The sequence below is a fragment of the Budorcas taxicolor genome, chromosome 15 (genome assembly GCF_023091745.1).
Source record: "Budorcas taxicolor isolate Tak-1 chromosome 15, Takin1.1, whole genome shotgun sequence".
NCBI classification, from domain to species: domain Eukaryota; kingdom Metazoa; phylum Chordata; class Mammalia; order Artiodactyla; family Bovidae; genus Budorcas; species Budorcas taxicolor.
The window spans coordinates 60,386,248-60,410,085 of record NC_068924.1 but is presented as its reverse complement, the minus strand read 5'-3'; the positions used below and the strand labels follow the sequence as shown (position 1 = coordinate 60,410,085).

General features: G+C 38.1%; 2 protein-coding genes across 7 annotated transcripts in view; one reads left to right on the top strand and one right to left on the bottom strand.

Moving 5' to 3' along the window:
• Nucleotides 1-14,480, bottom strand: part of ELP4 (elongator acetyltransferase complex subunit 4) — a 237,646-nt gene extending 223,166 nt beyond the window's left edge. The window contains exons 1-2 of the mRNA XM_052652866.1: nt 14,258-14,480; nt 6,841-6,876 (exon numbers count right to left, since the gene is read on the bottom strand). Of these exons, the coding sequence (XP_052508826.1) occupies nt 6,841-6,876; nt 14,258-14,480 (259 nt within the window). The remainder of the gene's footprint in view (nt 1-6,840; nt 6,877-14,257) is intronic.
• Nucleotides 14,481-14,646: 166 nt separating this feature from the next.
• IMMP1L (inner mitochondrial membrane peptidase subunit 1) overlaps nt 14,647-23,838 on the top strand; it is an 87,478-nt gene continuing 78,286 nt past the window's right edge. For 3 of the 6 annotated variants that reach the window (XM_052652514.1, XM_052652512.1, XM_052652509.1), the window contains exon 1: nt 14,647-14,735. The gene's annotated coding sequence lies outside the window, so the exon portion shown is untranslated. The remainder of the gene's footprint in view (nt 14,736-23,838) is intronic. The other 3 variants (XM_052652510.1, XM_052652513.1, XM_052652511.1) reach the window with 3 other exon arrangements.

Here is a 23,838-nt window from a genome sequence, read left to right as displayed (position 1 = left end):
AATTTGTACAATAGGACTGATCGTAACAGAAGATAATGAGTTAACCTTATCAGTAGAGAAAAATATAAGAAAATTATGGCACAACCATACAGTGAATTCCTATTCAGTTGTCAAGAACAATGAGGGATACTTATAAGAATGCACAGGGACTGATTTCTGAAATATTAGCTCAGTCCGGTTGCTCGGTCACATACAACTCTTTGCAACCCCATGGACTGCATCACATCAGGCTTGCCTGTCCGTCACCAACTCCCAGAGTTTACTCAACTCATGTCCATCAAGTCAGTGATGCCATGCAACCATCTCATCCACTGTCGTCCCGTTCTTCTCCTGCCTTCAATCCTTGCCAGTATCAGGGTCTTTTCAGTGAGATAGTTCTTCATATCAGGTGGCCAAAGTATTGGAGTTTCAGCTTCAATTTCAGTTCATCCAATGAATATTCAGGACTAATTTCCTTTATGATGGACTGGTTGGATCTCCTTGCAGTCCAAGGGACTCTCAAGAGTCTTCTCCAACACCACAGTTCAAAAGCATCAATTCTTTGGTGCTCAGCTTTCTTTATAGTCCAACTCTCACATCCATACATGACTACTGGAAAAACCACAGCTTTGACTAGATGGACCTTTGTTGGCAAAGTAATGTCTCTGCTTTTTAATATGCTGTCTAGGTTGATCATAGCTTTTCTTCCAAGCAGCAAGCACCTTTTAATTTCATGGCTGCAGTCACCATCTGTGGTGATTTTAGAGCCCAAGAAAATAAAGTCTATCACTGTTTCCATTGTTTCCCCATCTCTTTGCCGTGAAGTGATGGGATTAGATGTCATGATCTTCGTTTTTTTGAATGTTGACTTTTAAGCCAGCTTTTTCACTCTCTTCTTTCACTTTCATCAAGAGGCTCTTCAGTTTCTCTTTGCTTTCTGCCATAAGGGTGGTGTCATCTGCATATCTGAGGTTATTGATATTTCTCCCGGCTATCTTGTTTCCAGCTTGTAGTTCATTCAGCTTGGCATTTCACATGATGTACTCTACATATTAGTTAAATAAGCAGGGTGACATTATATAGCCTTGACACAATCCTTTCCCGATTTGGAACCAGTCTGTTGTTCCCTGTCTGGTTCTAACTGTTGCTTCTTGAGTTGCATACAGATATCTTAGGAGTCAGGTAAGGAGGTCTGGTATTTCCATCTCCTTAAGAATTTTCCACAGTTTGTTGTGATCCACACAGTCAAAGTCTTTGGCATGGTCAATAAAGCAAAAGTAGATGTTTCTCTGGAACTCTCATGCTTTTTTTATGATTTAATGGATGTTGGCAATTTGATCTCTGGTTCCTTTGCATTTTCTAAATCCAGCTTGAACATCTGGAAGTTCTCTCTTCACATACTGTTGAAGCTTGGCTTGGAGAACTTTGAGCATTACTTTGCTAGCATGTGAGATGAGTGCAATTGAGTGGTAGTTTGAACATTCTTTGGCATTGCCTTTGAGATAGGAATGAAGACTGACATATTCCAGTCCTGTGGCCACTGCTGAGTTTTCCAAATTTGCTGGCATATTGAGTGTAGCACTTTCACAACATCATCTTTTAGGATTTGAAATACCGCAGCTGGAATTCTATCATCTCCTCTAGCTTTGTTCGTAGTGATGCTTCCTAAGGCCCACTTGACTTCACACTCGAGGATATCTGGCTGTAGGTGATCACAACATTGTGATTATCTGGGTTATGAAAATCTTTTTTGTACACTTCTGTGTATCCTTGCCACCTTTTCTTAATGTCTTCTGCTTCTGTTAGGTCCATACCATTTCTGTCCTTTATTGTGCCCATCTTTGCATGAGATGTTCCCTTGGTATCTGTAACTTTCTTCAAGAGATCTCTAGTCTTTCCCATTCTATTATTTTCCTCTGTGTCTTTATATCAATCACTGAGGAAGGCTTTCTCATCTCTCCTTGCTATTCTTTGGAACTTTGCATTCAAATGGGTATATCTTTCCTTTTCTCCTTTTCCTTTCGCTTCTCTTCTTTTCTCAGCTATTTGTAAGGCCTCCTCAGACAACTATTTTGCCTTTTTGCATTTCTTTTTCTTTGGGATGGTCTTGACCACTGCCTCCTGTACAATGTCATGAAACTCTGTCCGTAGTTCTTCAGGCACTCTATCAAACTAATCCCTTGAATCTATTTGTCACTTCCACTGTATCATCATAAGGTATTTGATTTAGGTCATATCTGAATGGTCTAATGGTTTTCCCTACTTTCTTCAATTTCAGTCTGAATTTTACAATAAGAGTTCAAGATATGAGCCACAGTCAGCTCCTGGTCTTGTTTTTGCTGAGTGTATAGAGCTTCTCCATCTTCAGCTGCAAAGAATATAATCAATCTAATTTTGGTATTGACCATCTGGTGATGTTCATGTGTCAACATGTTGTCATCTCTTGTGTTGGTGGAAGAGGGTGTTTGCTATGAGCAGTGTGTTCTCTTGGCTAAACTCTGTTAGCCTTTGTCCTGCTTCATTTTCTACTCTAAGGACAAATTTGCCTGTTACTCCAGGTATCTCCTGACCTCCTATGTTTGGATTCCAGTCTCCTATGTTGAAAAGGATATCTATTTTTGTTGTTAGCTCTAGAAGGTCTTGTAGGTCCTCATAGAACCGTCAACTTCAGCTTCTGCAGCATTAGTGGTTGGGCATACTCTTGGATTACTGTGATACTGAATGATTTGCCTTGGAAAAGGACTGAGATAAGTCTGTCATTTTTGACATTGCACTCAAGTACTGCATATCAGACTCTCTTGTTGACTATGAGGGCTACTCCATTTCTTCTAAGGGATTCTTACCCACAGTAGTAGATAAAACCGTTATCTGAATTAAATTCACCCATTCCAGTCCATTTTAGTTCACTGAATTCTAAAATGTCAATGTTCACTCTTGCCATCTCTTGTTTGACCACTCACAATTTACCCTGATTCATGGACCTAACATTCCAGGTTCCTATGCAGTATTATTCTTTACAGCATTGGCCTTTACTCCCATCACCAGTCACTCCAGAACAGCATGTTTTTTTCCACTTTGGCTCCACCTCTTCATTCTTTCTGGAGTTAGTTCTCTACTCTTCTCCAATAGCATATGGAGCACCTACAGACCTGGGGAGTTCATCTTTCAGTGTCGTATCTATTTGCCTTTTCATACTGTTCATGGGGTTCCCAAGGCAAGAATACGAACTGGTTTGCCATTTCATTCCCCAGTGGACCATGTTTTTTTTTCTAACATATATTTAGTAGAAAAAGCAAGGTGCTGAATGCCTCCATGTATATTACTTAGGTAGAAATATTTGAGTTCCCACCACTTCTAGAATTAAGCATAGGTCATACTAAATTCAGCCTTCCCAGGTGGCTCAGTGGTAAAGAATCTGCGTCCCCATGCAGAAGTCAAAACAGATGTGGGTTTGATCCCTGAGTAGTGAAGATACCCTAGAGGAAACAGGAACCCACCCCAGTATTCTTGCCAGGATAATCCCATGGACAGCCTAGCCTGGCGGGCTACAGTCAATGAGGATCACAAACGGACATGACTGAACACACGTACATGCATACTAAATCTGGAGTATATTCAGTTCTGTGCACGAAAAGACAATGCTAGAGCAGAAGGTGTGACGAGAGAATAACCAGGAGAATGAGGAGTGTGACAACCACGATGCATAAAATCCAGTTTAAGAAACTATGTCTATTTAGTCTGGAGAAGATTTGAGGTGATTAAATTGTTATTTTAAAATATTTTAAGAGTGTCAGGTGAAAGAGTATCAGAGGACAAAAAACTAGGAACAACAAACTCATCACAGGCGTACAAATTAAACACTAACATAAAGAACTTTCTAATAAATCATACATTTTCAAATAACAAAGATTTGCCTGGTGAAGTAGTGAGCCCTTTAAGGTAGATAAAGTGAAAGTGAAGTCGTTCAGTTGTGTCCAGCTCTTTTGAGATGCCATGGTCTGTAGCCTGCCAGGCTCCTCCATCCTTGGGATTTTCCAGACAAGAATACTGGAGTGGGTTGCCATTTCCTTCTCCAGGGGATCTTCCTGACCCAAGGATCCAACCTGAGTCTGCTGCATTGCAGGCAGATTCCTTCCCGTCTGAACCACCAGGGAGGCCTGTTAAACTGGATCATCTGTACTCAAATGGTGTTTGGTATCTGAAAAGTGTTTCATGGCCAGGTGAGAACTTGGATTATATAACTGGCAAGATTTATTTCAATTCCAACATTCTGTGATCTAAACTTAAAACAAAGGTAAATTGGGTTATGTATGTATATTTAAGTAAGAAGTATGGAAGCTTTAAAGATGAACAAAAATGTGATTTATCCTTGTCATTTTTCTTTGAATAAGAAGACAAGTAAGGTAAAAATCTGTGACATATACAATGGGCTTATGTGTACATCAAATTATCAAATAAAGCACTGTAACAATCCCACTCTAAATACTGAGATTCTCGAAAAAAATCTATTGGCATTATTTTTGCCTTTTTGAAACAAATGAAAGACAAGGCACTGTGAACACTTTTCAATTATAAGAGCTATATTTTCACATGTATTTTTCTAAATCAGTTCAAGTTCAGATTAATATTTTGATTTAAGTTAAACACCATTCAGGTATGACCTAAATCAAATCCCTTATGATTATACAGTGGAAGTGAGATAGATTTAAGGGCCTAGATCTGATAGATAGAGTGCCTGATGAACTATGGAATGAAGTCTGCGACATTGTACAGGAGACAGGGATCAAGACCATCCCCATGGAAAAGAAATGCAAAAAAGCAAAATGGCTGTCTGGAGAAGCCTTACAAATAGCTGTGAAAAGAAGAGAAGCGAAAAGCCAAAAAGAAAAGGAAAGATATAAGTATCTGAATGCAGAGTTCCAAAGAATACCGAGAAGAGATAAGAAAGCCTTCTTCAGCGATCAGTGCAAAGAAATAGAGGAAAAGAACAGAATGGGAAAGACTAGTGATCTCAAGAAAATTAGAGATACCAAGGGAACATTTCATGCAAAGATGAGCTTGATAAAGGACAGAAATGGTCTGGACCTAACAGAAGCAGGAGATATTAAGAAGAGATGGCAAGAATACACAGAAGAACTGTACAAAAAAAGATCTTCACAACCCGGATAATCACGATGGTGTGATCACTCATGTAGAGCCAGACATCCTGGAATGTAAAGTCAAGTGGGCCTTAGAAAGCATCACTACGAATAAAGCTAGTGGAGGTGATGGAATTGCAGTAGAGCTACTTCAAATCCTGAAAGATAATGCTGTGAAAGTGCTGCACTCAATATGCCAGCAAATTTGGAAAACTCAGCAGTGGCCACAGGACTGGAGAAGGTCAGTTTTCATTCCAATCCCAAAGAAAGGCAATGCAAAAGAATGGTCAAACTACCGCACAATTGCACTCATCTCACATGCTAGTAAGATAATGCTCAAAATTCTCCAAGCCAAGCTTCAGCAATACGTGAACCGTGAACTTCCTGATGTTCAAGCTGGTTTTAGAAAAGGTAGAGGAACCAGAGATCAAATTGCCAACATCCGCTGGATCACGGAAAAAGCAAGAGAGTTCCAGAAAAACATCTATTTCTGCTTTATTGACTATGCCAAAGCCTTTGACTGTGTGATCACAATAAACTGTGGAAAATTCTGAAAGAGATAGGAATACCATACCACCTGATCTGCCTCTTGAGAAATCTGTATGCAGGTCAGGAAGCAACAGTTAGAACTGGACATGGAACAACAGACTGGTTCCAAATAGGGAAAGGAGTACGTCAAGGCTGTATATTGTCACCCTGCTTATTTAATTTCTATGCAGAGTACATCATGAGAAATGCTGGACTGGAAGAAACACAAGCTGGAACCAAGATTGCCGGGAGAAATATCAATCACCTCAGATATGCAGATGACACCACCCTTATGGCAGAAAGTGAAGAGGAATTAAAAAGCCTCTTGATGAAAGTAAGAGGAGAGTGAAAAAGTTGGCTTAAAGCTCAACATTCAGAAAACGAAGATCATGGCATCCGGTCCCATCACTTCATGGGAAATAGATGGAGAAACAGTGGAAACAGTGTCAGACTTTATTTTTGGGGGCTCCAAAATCACTGCAGATGGTGACTGCAGCCATGAAATTAAAAGACGCTTACTCCTTGGAAGAAAAGTGATGACCAACCTAGATAGCATATTCAAAAGCAGAGACATTACTTTGCCGACTAAGGTCCATCTAGTCAAGGCTATGGTTTTTCCTGTGGTCATGTATGGATGTGAGAGTTGGACTGTGAAGAAGGCTGAGCGCCGAAGAATTGATGCGTTTGAACTGTGGTGTTGGAGAAGACTCTTGAGGGTCCCTTGGACTGCAAGGAGATCCAACCAGTCCATTTTGAAGGAGATCAGCCCTGGGATTTCTTTGGAAGGAATGATGCTAAAGCTGAAACTCCAGTACTTTGGCCACCTCATGCAAAGAGTTGACTCATTGGAAAAGACTGATGCTGGGAGGGATTGGGGGCAGGAGGAGAAGGGGATGACAGAGGATGAGATGGCTGGATGGCATCATGGACTCGATGGATGTGAGTCTGAGTGAACTCTGGGAGCTGGTGATGGACAGGAAGGCGTGGTGTGCTGCGATTCATGGGGTCGCAAAGAGTCGGACATGACTGAGCGACTGAACTGAACTGAACTGAAACATAAGGCATTTCGTCTTTAATTTACCTCCACTCTTGGAGCGTGCTATATAATTAATCTCAGAACAGATAAACCCATAAAATCATTAGGCACAACATAAAACTGTGATTGGGAAGAGAAATGTATGTATGCTATACTAACCAATTAGAAGAACTGTTCCAACGGCCAAACCTCCACCTGGAAACGAAACAAAATGAACAAATTAATCTACCTTTTCATATTATCTTTAGGCATTATCAAGGACAGGTACTTCGATAACTTCAAAACTGTAGTTGAGAACAACATTTTAATTACCTTTGCAATACTTGGCTTAAGGTGCTATTATGAAATAATTACACACTATATGTAATTATACACTACACATTACAATTACTTTCATAATATACTGTACTATCCTCCTTTCTCCTGTGATAGGACCACGCAGCATTCAACAGAGCCGGCTAAGCATTCCTTTAACGTTATATTTAGCACTTATTAATAAATTAGCTCAATAGCTGAGACCTACATGTGCACAGGAGCTTAACTACAACAAAAGCACAACACAGAAAGAAAGGTTATTACAACAGAAACTCCACTTTAATTTTTCTTCTCAAATTTAACAAACCTTGGAGAAAAAAACCTGAGAGTTAAAACAAATTCTTTTCCGATTATTAATAACACACACAAATCTGAACACACTCTAAATATATTTATAAGGTAAGATGAATATTCTTGTCAAACAAGAGTGGTATATTCACCACAATCACAAAGCACATTTTCAATTTACTAGAAAATGCAATTTTAATTACATTTGAATTAGGGTAATATGATCATAAATATATAACTGAAATAGAGGTTTATGAAAAATCAATTTAAAATCAAGTTTTAAGAAACTAGAACATCAGAAAGATAGACATTCAACCACTTGATGACTGATATTTTGTTTGTGAAACCATTTTTGAATGCATTACTATGTGTTATTGGTGCAAATGCTAACAAGTTCACTTAAAAATTTAAAAACGTATACACAAAGAATCAATTGAACTTAAAGTATAATTAATTTAAAAAGAAACTAAAAATTATTGGATAACTGAAGACATATTTCTATCGTTTTTTGTTTACAAAATTGTGAAACATTTAAAATATAATAAAGAATCCTTTCCCAAAAAGTTTTATAGTGACAAACAATACATAGAAAAACTTGGTATGAAAAATTGATGACAGTGTTTATTTTTTGCCTTGCAAATAAGCATAAGTAACTTATGTTTCAAAGAATTTGATATTTGGTAAGCTGCATGCACACTTAATATAATCCAACATTTGAGGACTTTATGACTATATACAGAGTATTCAAAATTGTTAGAAACAATTTTTAAAAGGAACAAATACATTTACATATTTTAAGTGGTTATGTTATAGAATTAAGTATGAATTTTAACTTCACATTGAGATAATGAGATAATTCTTTCATTTTAGTATTTAAAGCCCTACCAAACTACACAGGATAACTTCAAATGTTGGTCAAACTAAAAGTTTAACATAAACTGAAATATATGTGATGATAACAACCATAAAAGATGAGAGCAAAAAGGTTCTCTTTGGGAGAAGAGTAAATATTTAGTTTTACAGTTTGTGCTACATATAGCCCAATATTAATTTTTTAATCCATTTTAAATATTTTAAATTATACTTTCCAACTTTTCACTATTTTTCCTCACATGTAAAAATATTTAGCTAGTAATTATCATTTTGTGTATTTGAGATGAAATAATATAGCCACATAACAGATACTCCAAGTTTCTAGTCTACTATAAAAAAAAACAGCTAACTTTTTTCCATAACTTAATCTTTATAAGAAGGATTTAGATTTGTTATCTAAACTTCTTTGGGTCTATAGTCATGTCTTCTCAAATTAGGAATTCATATAAGGCCTCCATGTGGAATATTTAGAGAAGTAGATATTTTTTGTGAATGATATTCAGTGAAATAAAAACTGATCAAGAAATAGTTCTCCAACTGAATGATATGATATCTTGCTCAGGTGTCTTGCCCAAAGAAGTACAGTAAGAGCTACTCTTACCATTCTGACAATTATTTTCTTATTAGAAACAATCAATACATGATACAGTAAATAGATTATTTGATAAATGTATTATCAGTATTAATTGTACTACTGTATTAACAGTAAGCAGCAAATCAGACTATACTATGAAGGTAGTTTTCTGCCTGAGTTGAACAATCCACTGTTTCTGGTAATTCAGGAAACAAAAGTTTTAAATATCACGTATACTAAAATCATATATGGAAAATTTTTATGTTTGGAAAATGTAAACATTACTTAAAACAATATGAGGACATTTCAATAATTTTTATCAGCCAAATTAATATTCCATTTGGCTTCTCTTACAAAAAGGCAACCTACTTTTTTTCTAATGGGTTATATTATATAAATTCACTAGACTGAAATTTGAATTGGCCCTAGTAAAGCTGGTCATTTGCAAGGTTAGTCATGGGAAATAAGAAGTAGCCACCTTATTATTTATAAATCAAGCTTTTATTCTATGTATATGAGGTAAAGTGATTTTGACATGACCATATACACAAGCATGTAGCTGTAAAGTTCCTATATTCTTCCAAACTTCATTTTAATGTGTGATAAGACCACATTTCCCCCAAATACTCTGTATAAGGTATTTTGAAATATCTCACTCAATATACTGAGATTCTAGCTATATTTTAAACTAGAGGAAATTTTAATAAGTTAGTAGTCATTCTCCCTACCCAAAATGGAAAAGCTTACCCAACTAAACACAAGATGCTTGACATGATATATTCAACAAGTTAGCTTTCAATACATCTTTAAATTCAGCAATTCATTAGCAATTTCAAAAGCAGCACAGATTTCACACTAATAGTTCCTCATTAAAACAGAAATATCATTTCCCAATAGTACATTAAAATGTCTGACAGGTAAGTAACAGTGTAAGTAAGCACTTGTCTTAGGAGTTCATATAGGCCTTCAAGTGGAATATTCAGAGAAATAAATGCTTTTTGTGAATGAAATTCATAGTGAAATAATGAGAACAGATCAAGAAATAGTTTCCCAGTTAAATATGATAACACTGCACAGGTGGACACACACACAAAGAAGTAAAAAATGGTCTTGTTCAATGCCTCCTCTTCCCTTTAATCATATCAGATAAATCACCAATATTCTAGGTCACTAAAAAAATAAATTTTTGGTTTTACCTCTAGACCACTTTAAGAAGTATATTTAAGCTCATCTCCAGCTTACTAAAAAAATATGGGAGAATATTTTATCAACTTCTAAGTTCACACAAGTTTGAAAGCTTGAAAATACTTTCCAAGTGATGTCTTAAAGTATAAAATTCATCAAGCTTTTACATTTTAAAAAAGTGACAGTATTTTGTCTTAAAACTAGAAAAAATATAAAAGCTTAAGAAACACTAGAAGATTTAAGATTTTAAGTGTCAATATCTATTTTTTAACTTCTTTAAATATGAAGGAAAGATTTAAAAAAAAATCATGTGAATAGTTAGACAATGATATATTAATTTTAAGGGAGAAAATTCAATTCCTACACAGTTCTCAAAACAAATCTCTAATTAAGCTATACATTTAGGGTAAGCAAGGTCAAATTAATATATTAGAATATGAAGGTCATAAGTGATATCTTGTTTTACAATAAAAGCAACTCCTTTTTCAAAGTTAAAAGTTTAAGTAAAAGGGAAGAGAAATAAAAGTTAGGAAAGAGAAGTCTTTCATCCTAGTTCTTTCCAGTGCTCTTTATAGATCAGTAGTTTTGCTTAAAATTATAGAAGCAAAATAGGCATCTTAAAGGCACTATAGGGAAAATGCAAGGTAACAGCCATATCCTTTGTTCACAGCAATATCCTTAACTACTTAATTAATGCTACACTTCAAATTAACTTGCAGTTATATGATTAACAAGTCTACTTTTTCTAGGTAAGAAACATCCTAACAACTCTTGGTTATCACAGTTAATGGCTGGGCAAACACAGGAATCAAAACAGAAAAGCTATCAACAATGAGAATGGTTCTGTTGATTAAATTTTATGAAACAATTTTACAAAGGAATGAACGGCATTTGCTTTAAAATGTACAGGTATCAATTGTTAAAATATCATAACTGGGATTATACTAAATAAACAGCGTAAGCTTAATGTATATTATCCCATACTCCAGATTAAGATGTGTGTGTGCTCAGTGGTATTCAACTCTTTGTGACCCATGGCCTGTAGCCCAACAGGCTCTTCTGTCCATGGGATTTTCCTGGCAAGAATACTGGTGTGGGTTGCCATTTCGTTCTCCAGGGGATCTTCCCAACCCAGGGATCGAACACGCTTCTCCTGTGTCTCCGGCATTATGGGTGGATATTTACCCGCTGAACTATCAGGGAAGCCAGATTAAAATATAGTGGAGAAAAGGACTATGCCCACCAGTATTTATTTTTTCACGGCTATGTTGAAAATGGTAGCTACCCTCAAGCTTCTTCAGGGCAGTCTTCCTGGATTATAATTTACCCCAATTCCTATTTGCACTCACTTGTCTGTCAAAACTTAATAAATTCTGAACACCACAGAGTTTAATCCAGTTAAAACTGAGAAGTCATCCGTCCTTCAACTATCTTTTTGAAGGATGCGCCTGGGAGATAATTTCTCTACGTTAGTCCATATGGTCCTAAAATCCACTATTTTATATTCAAGGAAAAGAGAAATTCTGCCAGAATCCTTTATCTACCATGTAATCTCCTTGGAAATTCTTGGAAGAAGAAAAATGATATATTTACACACAGTGTCCTCAAATAACAACATAAATGTTCTGGAAAGGGACGGTTGAGAAACTGGGTTAGGAAATCCCCTAATGTAAATTAGTTAACTTGGGAAATATAAATCGATATCTAACAATAAAATAAAGAATAAAAATATTTAATACAATTAGATCATGAAAGTTAAGATGCAGTAATAGAAAAGTCTCAAATTTATAAAACACTTCGGAGTAAGCAATGGAAATATTAGTACATCATCAAATAACTAACATTCAATTCGTCTATTTTATGCCTTTCAAATATATTTTGCATCTACACTTAAAATTACAATAATGTCACAATGGCAGTAGTAAAATATCACTGCAGTGGATGTCAGCGACAATACAATATTTACTTGTTATGCAGTAACTACAGAACATATTTAGGCAACAACAATGTCACAGTATAGTTTCATCATTCTGACGTCATAGCATCCTATTATCATTACATTTTGTCACTATAAGATTATATTAGACTTGTCACAATCTTGAGTCAGATAACATTTCAGAACCACAGTATAATCTGAATTGCTTTTACTTTTGTGTATACACATTAGCAGCCAAATGTTTCACTTTCAAACAATGGTTTAGTGATCAACACATATATAGGGTTTGCTCCAAAGGGCCACAGAAAATAGAAAATCAAAATATAAAAATGCCATTAGGAAGTTAACAACTAAAATATTTCTAGAGGTTTTATTATTCCAAATGTAGTAACTCCTATTAGAAGAATATCTTCAACTTCTGTGCAATTTGAGAATTAACTGTATACATGCAAAGTATATTTCAAAATATCCAAAAACTGATACTTATTTCAATCATTTTAATGAACACTAATTTTTAGCATAAGCTTGTTAGAGTCAAATATATAGATTCCCCAACTTCGGAAGCAAATCTGAAGAAATTTAAAATTACAGTTCAAGTTTATATCACTGTAAAAAAACACAAGGAAGGTGCTTTGGGTCACCTTTCTGGTGGGTGCTTTAAGAGGCTATACAGTTAAATCTTTAGGCTTAGATGCAATAAATGGTTAAAAACATCTGAAAAGAGTTCTCAAAAATTTGAAGCAATTGCAGCATAGTGCAGAGCATTAAATGTGGAGCCTGAAGGGCAGCCAGACTGTCACTAGTTTTGTGACTCTATTCATGTTAGTCGCCGAATCTGATTTTAGAGCTGAAACATGTAATTCCATCCTACATGTTTCATAATCTGTGCACGCTTTTTCCTACACATTATTTTTCTTTAAACCAAGAACTTATTTAGAATCTATAAGTACCAGGCACTGTGCTAGTTACATTTTGTTTTTCAAATGAGGAACTGAAGACGTAATGTTAGAATATGTGACCTTTTTGTTTGGAGAGTTTCAGGATCAGTGAATGAAGTTACATATCTCTATTGAGTTATCAAAAAAGAAAAAAAAAAAAAAGGACTAGGAACAGCCTCCAAGTTTTACATTTAAATACAAGATGACACCAAATTAAACTCACAAGTGAAATAAATATTTGCCAACTAGACATTTTGAATCATTTCTGTTTATAGTATCATGCAATTTAGGAAGGCAACAGAGTTGAAACAATTAAGGGAAATCATTCAAATTTATTATTTAAATTTATGTAGAAATAACCAGGATCCAGTTATGGTCATAAAGTAACAGACGTAAGAAGCCATACTCTTTCTCATTGGCCTTTCTATTGCTAAACCTATCTCACAAGTCTACCCGTGGGGAAAAAAATTACAGACTGAAAATGACAAGGGAAGTACAAGAACAACGGCATTTGTAATATTTTATGAAAGTGTACAAGACTTAACTGACACATCTCACCCTACAATAATAAAATTATGAAATACAAACATGGACCAATTTTAGTAAAGTAGCATTCTGATAGGAATTAACTACTTTACAAGCTTTATTAACACAGCAGCTTTGTCCTACCTATCTAATCTGTTCAGTCTTTTCAACATAATGGTTATTAATCAAGCATATTCTTTAGCAAGCCTTCTCAAGAAAAATTCCAGAGGTTTTGGAAAGCCTAAAATCTGGACGTCTTTTTCTCGTTAAAATGTAAAATAATTTTAAACATCGTTTGAGATGTAACTCTGGGCAGCAAAATATATAGAAAAATAACAAAAACAAATATACATATATTTAACGCAGATACTGGGTACGTCTGTTAAGGTCAAAGACAGGCTTTCATTACTTGGATCCACCTAAGCTCTAACATACATTCTTTTTAAGTCAATATGATTAGTTTAAAGATTCAGAACCAGGAGATAAGCAGTCAGGCGGCGAAAGGGGGGACGTTACTTTTTTCAGCATCTTCTATTTATTCCCATCTGTCTCAAGTGATACAAACTTCTGTAGGTTAGCCCAAACCATGGGCTATCTGGGATTCACATAAGGATGCATTCAAAGACCGGGACGGGATCCTAGATGAATGCCAAATCGTCTCTGATTCCCCTGAACTAGGAATGCAAAGCATGTAGGTTTCCTGTCATAATCGAGAAAAAGGCTGGTGGGCACCAAAAGTAGAAAGTAGGAGCACAAAATCAGATCTGATTAACAGCATTTAAAGTCTCCATGCAACCCTTCCTCCCCTCCATTAGACTGGGCCATCCTCTCCAAGTCCGAATGCTGAGAGGTGAGAGACAGATGTGGGGTCAGGATGTCTACCCCGGCAGGTCCCCTCCCTCTTTTCCCTCTGCTGAGCCCAGATCTCCGTTCTGAACCGACCTAGGAACTGGTCCAGGGCTGGCAGCCCGGTTGATACCAGCAGCTGTCCATTCCGCACCGACCGCCGTGTCCCCGCGATGGACACCAGTCGAGAGCAGCCGCTGTCGGCACCGCTGGCTCTGGGACCCCTCCGCTGGAAGCTAGTGACGTTGTTCGTGCTGGCCGCCGCCACCATAGACCCAGTACTCCGGGTGCCGGTGCCGCAGGTCCCTGCTGCCGCCATCTTGGGGCTTCCCGCGTTGACCCAATGAGAACTCTGGGAGCTTAACCGACGGGCCTGTCACAGTCTTCCCCAAACTCCCGCCTCCTCGACTCTTGAAGCCAATAGGACTGAGGGCTCCCTCCCGAGTCAACCAATTGGAAGGCGTATTGCTGAAAAGTGCGTTTACGTCAGGACTGCCGACTTCTGCAAGGCCCAGGTGAGAAAGAGCCACTTGAGTCCTGGACGAGATTCTTCGTGGGTTCTTTGGGGCTCGAGGTGGGTAATATCATTAACGTTCTTCTCGTTTTGAGTGTCTTCATTCACGTTGAGTTAAAAAAAGAAAAAAAAGGCTGGTGGTGGGGTATATCAAGCAACTTTCAGTAGGACCCTGCACTTTGCTCCTCTCCGTAGTAAACAGTATACCGCCCCCCATCCAAGGCTTTTCCGGCATCCTCTTCAGGTCTTTTTCTAAGTAATTGGGTAACATGGAAGGAATTGAAACTCTTACATTAGTGAGTAGCTTGTCCAGCCCCTGGGCTCGGTTCCTCAGTGCCGGTGGCAGCTGGGTTGGATTTAGACATTAGAGTAAAAACTCTTGAGCTTTGAGGCTTTTTGATTTCCCTCTGTTTCAAACAGCAGATGATAAACTGTACCTCTCTTGACACGTCCCCGTAAGTTGCTTTCGTTAATTTTAATTAGTGCTTCTGGAAGTCTTAGAGCGCCTTTCCATAAGTGGTGTGAATGATAAGTGTTATTCTGACAACCTTGTTCACACATTTAATTGTCGTTTGCTGTTAAGGCAGCTGCAAATAACACAATACTTTAGTGTTTTTTTTTTTTTAACCCGAAAAACTGGTAAGAATTAGATGTGTATGTGCTTTCTTTTTCAAGTGATCTGTGAACTCTGAATCCAGAGTTTATTAGAATAGGAATTTTACATGATGAAAAAATTTTACATTTTACATGTAAAAAGGTTACATGTAGATTTTCGAATAAAGCCATGAATCCTTGGATTTAAATTTTGTTCTCAAAATTTTGAGCTGGGCCTGGAGTAGGGGGTTGGAGTAAGTGATCTTTGAAGACGTTCATGATTGACAGATGTGTAAACTAAAAGAGTCCCAAGTTATGCTTGCACTAATACTAATTGTTGATTTTGACAGTGATCTATGATACTAATAAAATGCATCAAAACTTCATCAAAACTCTTGCATTGAATTGTTTTAAATCTCAGTGACTTGTAAAAACTTTGGCTGATTCTCTGAGATTATATTGCTACATAGTGACTCGAGTTTTTCGTTTGGGTAGGTTTTTGTTTTTTAAAGAAAAATGTTCAGAAAAAAAAAGTGTTGCAGTTTAACAATATATCAACTGGAAAGCTTGATCAGGCTATAGGTGCCTTCATTTACAGTCTCACCAGTATAATTCTGTGATGCCAATCATTCAGTAAGTAGCTGTTGAAGGTTTATTATCTGCTTGGACCTAAACTTGTCATTTTAGGGCAAAGTAAAATTGTTCTCATTTGGAGGAGATAAGATTAACACATAGATAACAACATATCAATTAAAATGATCACAGTGAACAATATGTTACTATTGCCCTGTAGTAAGTAAGTACTCAAGAAGACCAAAACAGAAAGTGACAAAGCACTCCAATAACAAATAGGAACTTCTTAGACAGTTTTGCTGCTCTGAAAACTTTGAAGTATACAAATATTGAATTTCTATGGATTTATTTACTACATATTCGCTTATTTTCTACTCTATTTACTTCAGCCTTTGGTTTTCTAAGGTGAAAAATTGTTTTTCAGCTTTAACTACAATCCAGGAAGATGTACACCAATGCATTCCTGAAGTTAACATATAATCTTTGGTACAACATTATCATCGGTTCAGTTCAGTCGCTCAGTCGTGTTCATCTCTTTGCGACCCCATGGACTGCAGCATGCCAGGACTCCTTGTCCATCACCAACTCCCGAAGCTTGCTCAAACTAATGTTCATCAAGTCGGTGATGCCATCCAACCATCTCATCCTCTGTTGTCCCCTTCTCCTCTCGCCTTCAATCTTTCCCAGCATCAGGGTCTTTTCTAATGAGTCAGTTCCTTGCATCAGATGGCCAAAGTACTGGAATTTCAGCTTCAGCCTCAGTCCTTCTGATGAATATTCAGGACTGATTTCCTTTAGGATGGACTTTAGGATCTCCTTGCTGTCCAAGGGACTCTCAAGAGTCTTCTCCAACACCACAGTTCAAAAGCATCAATTCTCAGGCGCTCAGTTGTCTTTATAGTCCAACTCTCACATCCATACATGACTACTGGAAAAACCATAGCTTTGACTAGACAAACCTTTGTTGGCAAAGTAATGTCTCTGCTTTTTAATATGCTGTCTAGGATGGTCATAACTTTTCTCCCAAGGAGCAAGGGTCTTTTAGTTTCATGGCTGCAGTCACCATCTATTGTGATTTTTGGAGCCCAAGAAAATAAAGTCTGTCACTGTTTCCACTGTTTCTCCATCTATTTGCCATGAAGTGATGGGACCTGATACCATGATCTTAATTTTCTGAATGTTGAGCTTTAAGCCAACTTTTTCACTCTCCTCTTTCACTTTCATCAAGAGACTCTTTAGTTCCTCTTTGCTTTCTGCCATAAGTGTGGTGTCATCTGCATATCTGAGGTTATTGATATTTCTCCCGGCAATCTTGATTCCAGCTTGTGCTTCTTCCAGCCCAGTGTTTCTCCTGATGTACTCTGCATATAAGTTAAATAAGCAGGGTGACAATATACAGCCTTGACGTACTCCTTTCACAATTTGGAACCAGTCTGTTGTTCCCTGTCCGTTTCTAACTGTTGCTTCTTGACCTGCATACAGATTCCTCATTAGGCAGGTTAGGTGGTCTGGTATTCCCATCTCTTCAAGTATTTTCCACCAGTGATCCACACAGTCAAAGGCTTTGGCATAGTCAATAAAGCAGAAGTAGATGTTTTTCTGGAACTCTGTTGCTTTTTCAATGATCCAATGATTGTTGGCAATTTGATCTCTGGTTCCTCTGCATTTTCTAAATCCAGCTTGAACATCTGAAAGTTCTCTGATCACGTACTGTTGAAGCTTGGCTTGGAGAATTTTGAGCATTACTTTGCTAGCGTGTGAGATGAGTGCAATTATGTGGTAGTTTCAGCATTCTTTAGAATTGTGTTTCTTTGGGATTGGAATGAAAACTGACCTTTTCCAGTCCTTTGGCCGTTGCTGAGTTTTCCAAGTTTACTGGCATATTGAATGCAGCACTTGCACAGCCTCATGTTTTAGGATTTGAAATAGCTCAGCTGGAATTCCATCATCTCCACTAGCTTTGTTCATAGTAATGCATCCTAAGGCCCACTTGACTTCACATTCCAGGATGTCTGGCTCTAGGTGAGTGATCACACCATCATGGTTATCTGGGTCATGATGATCTTTTGTGTATAGTTGTTTTATGTGTCTTGCCACCTCTTCTTAATATCTTCTGCTTCTGTTAGGTCCATACTATTTCTGTCCTTGATGGTGTTCATTTTTGTGTGAAATGTTTCCTTGGTATCTCTTAATTTTCTTCAAGAGCTCTCTAGTCTTTCCCATTCTATTGTTATCCTCTATTTCTCTGCATTAATCACTGAAGAAGGCTTTGTTACCTTTCCTTGCTTTTCTTGGAACTCTGCAATCAGGTGGAATCATCTCTCCTTTTATCATTTGCCTTTCACTTCTCTTCTTTTCACAGCTATTTGTTAGGCCTTCTCAGATAACTATTTCGCCTTTATGCATTTCTTCTTGGAGATGGTCTTGATCATCATCTCCTATACAATGTCATGAACCTCTGTCCATAGCTCTTCATGCATTCTGTCTATCAGATCTAATCCCTTGAACCTGTTTGTCACTTGCACTAAATCATCAAATGATTTAGGTCATACCCAAATGGTCTAGTGCTTTTCCCCACTTTCTTCAATTTAAGTCTGAATTTGGCAATAAGGATTTCATGATCTGAGCTACCGGCAGCTCCTGGTCTTATTTTTGCTGACTGTATAGAGCTTCTCTATCTTTGATTACAAAGAATATAATCAATCTGATTTTGGTGTTGACCATTTGGTGATGTTCATGTGAAGAGTTGTCTCGTGTGTTGTTTGAAGAGGGTGTTTCCTATGACCTGTGCATCCTCTTGGCAAAACTCTGTTAGCCTTTTTCCTGCTTCATTTTCCACTCCAAAGCTAAATTTGGCTGTTACTCCAGGTATCTCTTGACTTCCCATGTTTGGCTTACAGCTCAACATTCAGAAAACGAAGATCATGGCATCTGGTCCCATCACTTCTTGGGAAATAGATGGGGAAACAGTGGAAACAGTGTCAGACTTTATTTTGGGGGGCTCCAAAATCACTGCAGATGGTGACTGCAGCCATGAAATTAAAAGATGTTTACTCCTTGGAAGAAAAGTTATGACCAACCTAGACAGTATATTCAAAAGCAGAGACATTACTTTGCCAACTAAGGTATGTCTAGTCAAGGCTATGGTTTTTCCTGTGGTCATGTATGGATGTGAGAGTTGGACTGTGAAGAAGGCTGAGCGCTGAAGAATTGATGCATTTGAACTGTGGTGTTGGAGAAGACTCTTGAGGGTCCCTTGGACTGCAAGGAGATCCAACCAGTCCATTCTGAAGGAGATCAGCCCTGGGATTTCTTTGGAAGGAGTGATGCTGAAGCTGAAGCTCCAGTACTTTGGCCACCTCATGCGAAGAGTTGACTCATTGGAAAAGACTCTGATACTGGGAGGGATTGGGGGCAGGAGGAGAAGGGGACGACCCAGGATGAGATGGCTGGATGGCATCACGGACTTGATGGACGTGAGTCTGAGTGAACTCCGGGAGTTGGTGATGGACCAGGAGGCCTGGCGTGCTGCGATTCATGTGGTTGCAAAGAGTTGGACATGACTGAGTGACGGAACTGAACTGTGATGGAAAGGACATCTGTTCTTGCTATTAGTTCTAGAACGTCTTGTAGATCATCATAGAACTGTTCAGCTTCAGCTTCTTCAGCTTTAGTGGTTGGGACATAGACTAAATTACTGTGATATTGAATGATTTGCTTTGGAAACGAACAGATCATTCTGTCATTTTTGAGACTGCACCCAAGTACTGCAGTTTGTACTCTTGTTGACTATGAGGGCTGCTCCATTTCTGCTAAGATATTCTTGCCCAAAGTAGTAGATATAATGGTCATGAGTTAAATTCGTCCATTCGCCCATTCCAGTTCATTTTAGTTCACTGATCTCGAAAATGTCAATATTCATTCTTGCCATTTCCTGTTTGACCACTTCCAACTTACTTTGATTTATGAACCTAAATTATTCCAGGTTCCTCTTCAATATTGTTCGTTACAGCATCAGGCTTGACTTCTATTAGCAGCCATATACACAACTGTGCATTGTTTTTGCTTTGGCTCTGTCTCTTTCTTCTTTCTGTAGATATTTCTCTACCCTTCTCCCTTAGCATATCGTGCACCTGGGAAATTCATTTTTCAGTGTCCTATCTTTTTGCCTTTTCATACTGCTCATGGGGTTCTCAAGGCAAGAATATTGAAGTGGTTTGCCATTCCCTTCTCCAGTGGACCACATTTTGTGAGAACTCTTTACCATGACCTGTCTGTCTTGCATGGCCCTACATGACATGGCTCATACTTTCATTGACTTAGACAAGGCTGTGATCCAAGTGATCAGTTTGGTTAGTTTTCTGAAGTTGTGGTTTCCATTTTGTCTGCCCTCTGATGGATAATGTTCATGGATAGGTGACTCAATATTTTCAGTGTCAGTTCTTCCATAATTGATCCATAGATTTCATGCACTCGCAGTTAAAATCCCATCATATTATTTCATGGAGATTAACAGACTGGTTCTGTCGTTTATATGGAAAGACAAAAAATCTAGAATAGCAGACACAATATTGAAGAACAGAGATGTAGTACTGACTCTACCTGACTTCAAGACTTACTATAAAGTATTAGTGGAGCAGTATACAGAATCCAGAAATAGACCCACATGAATATAGGGAACTTATCTTAGACAAAATGAGCAAAAGCAATACAGTGGAGCAAAGATAGTCTTTGCTTTGGAACAGTCAGTCATATACATGCAAAAATAAACAAGTAAATAAATATTGACACCGACTTTACTTCAGGAAAATTAACTCAGAATGAATCACATACATAAGTGTAAAATAAACTATGAAACTCAAGTAGGATAACATTAGAGAAAATGTAGCTTACCTTGGGGATGGTAATGACTTTTTAGATACACCAAAAACATCATCTATAAAAGAAAGAGTAGACAGGTTGGGCTTCATCAAAATTAAGAACTTCTGCTGTGTGAAGGACAGTATCAAGAGAATGAGAAGAGATGCCACAGACTGGGAGAAGATAATTGCAAGGACACACTTGATAAAGGGCTGTAATCCAAAATATACGAAAGTCATACTCTTACCATTTGTTGTTGTTAGTTGCTCCGTCCTGTCCAGCTCTTTGAGACCCCATGGACTGGAGCATGCCAAGCTTCAGTCCTCCACTATTTCCCAGAGTTTGCTCAAATTCATGTCCTTTCAGTCTGTGATGTTGTCCAACCAACCTCTGCTGCCCCTTCCCTCTTTTGTCTTCAGTTTTTTCTGCCATCAAGGTCTTTTCCAGTGAGTCAGCTTTTTGTAATAGTTGGTCCAAGTATTGGACCTTCAGCATCAGCCCTTCCAATGAATATTCAGAACAGATTTGCTTCAGGATTGATTGGTTTGATCTCCTTCCAGTCCAGGAAGAGCACCACAAGAGTCTTCTCCAGCACCACAATTCAAAACCATCAATTCTTCAGTGCTCAGTCTTCTTTATGGTCCAACTCTCAAATCTGTGCATGACCACTGGAAAAACCATAGCTGTGATTACGGTGATCTTTGGTGGCAAAGCGATGCCTCTGCTTTTTAATACACTGTGTAGGTTTATCATAACTTTTCTTCTAAGGCACAAGCATTTTTTAATTTCATGACTGCAGTCACCATCTGAGTGACTTTGGAGCCCAAGAAAATAAACCCACCGCTTCCACTTTTTCCCCTGCTATTTGTCATGAAGTGATGAAACCGGATGTCAGATCTTAATTTTTGAATGTTAAGTTTCAGACCGTCTTTCTCACTGTCCTCTTTCATCCTCATCAAGAGGCTCTTTCAGTTCAGTTCAGTTGTATCTGACCCTTTGCTGCCCCATGGACTGCAGCACACAAAGCCTCCCTGTCCATCACCAACTCCAGGAGTTTACTCAAACTCACGTCCATTGAGTCGATGATGCCATCCAATCATCTCATCTTCGGTCATCCCCTTCTCCTCCCACCTTCAATCTTTCCGAGCATCAGGGTCTTTTCTAATGAGTCAGTTCTTTGCATCAGGTGGGCAGAGTATTGGAGTTTCAGCTTCAGCCTCAGTCCTTCCAATGAATATTCAGGACTGATTTCCTTTAGGATGGACTGGTTGGATCTCCTTGCTGTCCAAGGGACTCTCAAGAGTCTTCAACATCACAGTTCAGAAGCATCGATTCAGCACTCAGCTTTCTTTATAGTCCAGCTCTCACATCCATACATGACTACTGGGAAAACCATAGTTTTGACTAGACGGACCTTTGTTGGCAAAGTAATGTCTCTGACTTTTAATTTGCTGTCTAGGTTGGTCATATCTTTTCTTCCAAGGAGCAGACATCTTTTAGTTTCATGGCTGCAGCCACCATCTGCAGTGATTTTGGAACCCCCCCAAAATGAAGTCTGTCACTGTTTCCACATTTATTTGCCATGAAGTGATGTGACCAGATGCCATGTTCTTAGTTTTTTGAATGTTGAGTTTTAAAGAAGCTCTTCGTTCCTCTTCATTTTCTCCCATTAGAGTGGTATCATCTGCATATCTGAGGTTGTTGATATTTCTCCTGGCAGTCTTGGTTCCAGCTTGGGACTCAAACAGCCAGCATTTTACATGATATACCTTCATCTTAAATAAGCAGTGTGACAATATATAGCCTTGTTGTACTCCTTTCCCAGTTTTGAACCAGTCAGGTGTTCCATGTCTGGTTTTAACTGTTGCTTCTTGACCCGATTACAGGTTTCTTAGGAGACAGGTAAGGTGTTCTGATACTGCCATCTCTTAGAACTTTCCTTGGTTTGTTGTGATCTACACAGTCAAAAGCTTTAGTGTAGTCAGTGTAGCAGAAGTAGATATTTTTCTGAAATTCTCTTTCTTTTTCCATGATCTAAGGTGTGTTGCAATTTGATCTTCTTCCTCTGCCTTTTCTAAATCCAGCTCATACCTTTGGATGTTTTCAGTTCATGTGCTACTGAAGCCTTGCTTGAAGGATTTTGGGCATAACTTTGGTAGCATGTGAAATGAGGGCAGGACATGACTGAAGCGACTTAGCAGCAGCAGCAGCAGTAGGGTAGTTTGAACAGTCTTTGTCATTACCCTTTTTTGAAATTGGAATGAAAACTGACCTTTTCCAATCTTGACTTGTTGAGTGCAGCACTTTCACAGCATCATCTTTTAGGGTTTTAAATAATTCAGCTGGAATTCCATCACTTCCACTATCTTTGTTTGTAGTAATGCTTCCTAAGGCCCACTTGACACACTCCAGGATGTCCTGCTCTAGGTGAGTGACCACACCGCCGTGGTTATCCAGGTCATTGAGACCGTTTTTTGCATAGTTCTGTGTATTCTTGCCATCTGTTCTTAATGTCTTCTGCTTCTTTTAGGTCCTTGCCATTTCTGTCCTTTATGATGCTCATCTCTGCATGAAGTTCCCTTGATCTCTCCAGTTTTCTTGAAGAGATATCTAGTCTTCCCCATTCTGTTGTTTTTCTCTGTATATTTGCGTTGTTCATTTAAGAAGGCCTTCTTATCTCTCCTTTCTGTTCTCTGGAATTCTGCCTTCCATTGGGTATATCTTTCCCATGTCTTCCTTGCCTTTCACTTTCTTCTTTCCTTAGTTATTTGTAAAGTTTCGTCAAATAACCACTTTGCCTTCCTGCATTTCTTTTTCCTTGGGATGGTTTTCATCACTGCTTTCTGTACAGTGTTATGAATCTCCATCAATAGTTCTTCAGGTACTCTGTCTACCAGATCTAATCTTGTCACCTCCACTATGAAGTCATGTAGAATTTGATTTACGTCATACCTGAATGGCCTAGTGGTTTTCCCTATTTTCTTCAATTTGAGCTTCAATTTTACAATAAGAAGCTCATGACGTGAGGCACAGTCAGCTCTTGATTGTGTTTTTGCTGATCATACAGAGTTTTTCCATCTTCAACTGAAAAGAATATAGTTGATTTGGGTATTGACTGTCTGGTAGTGTTGAACAT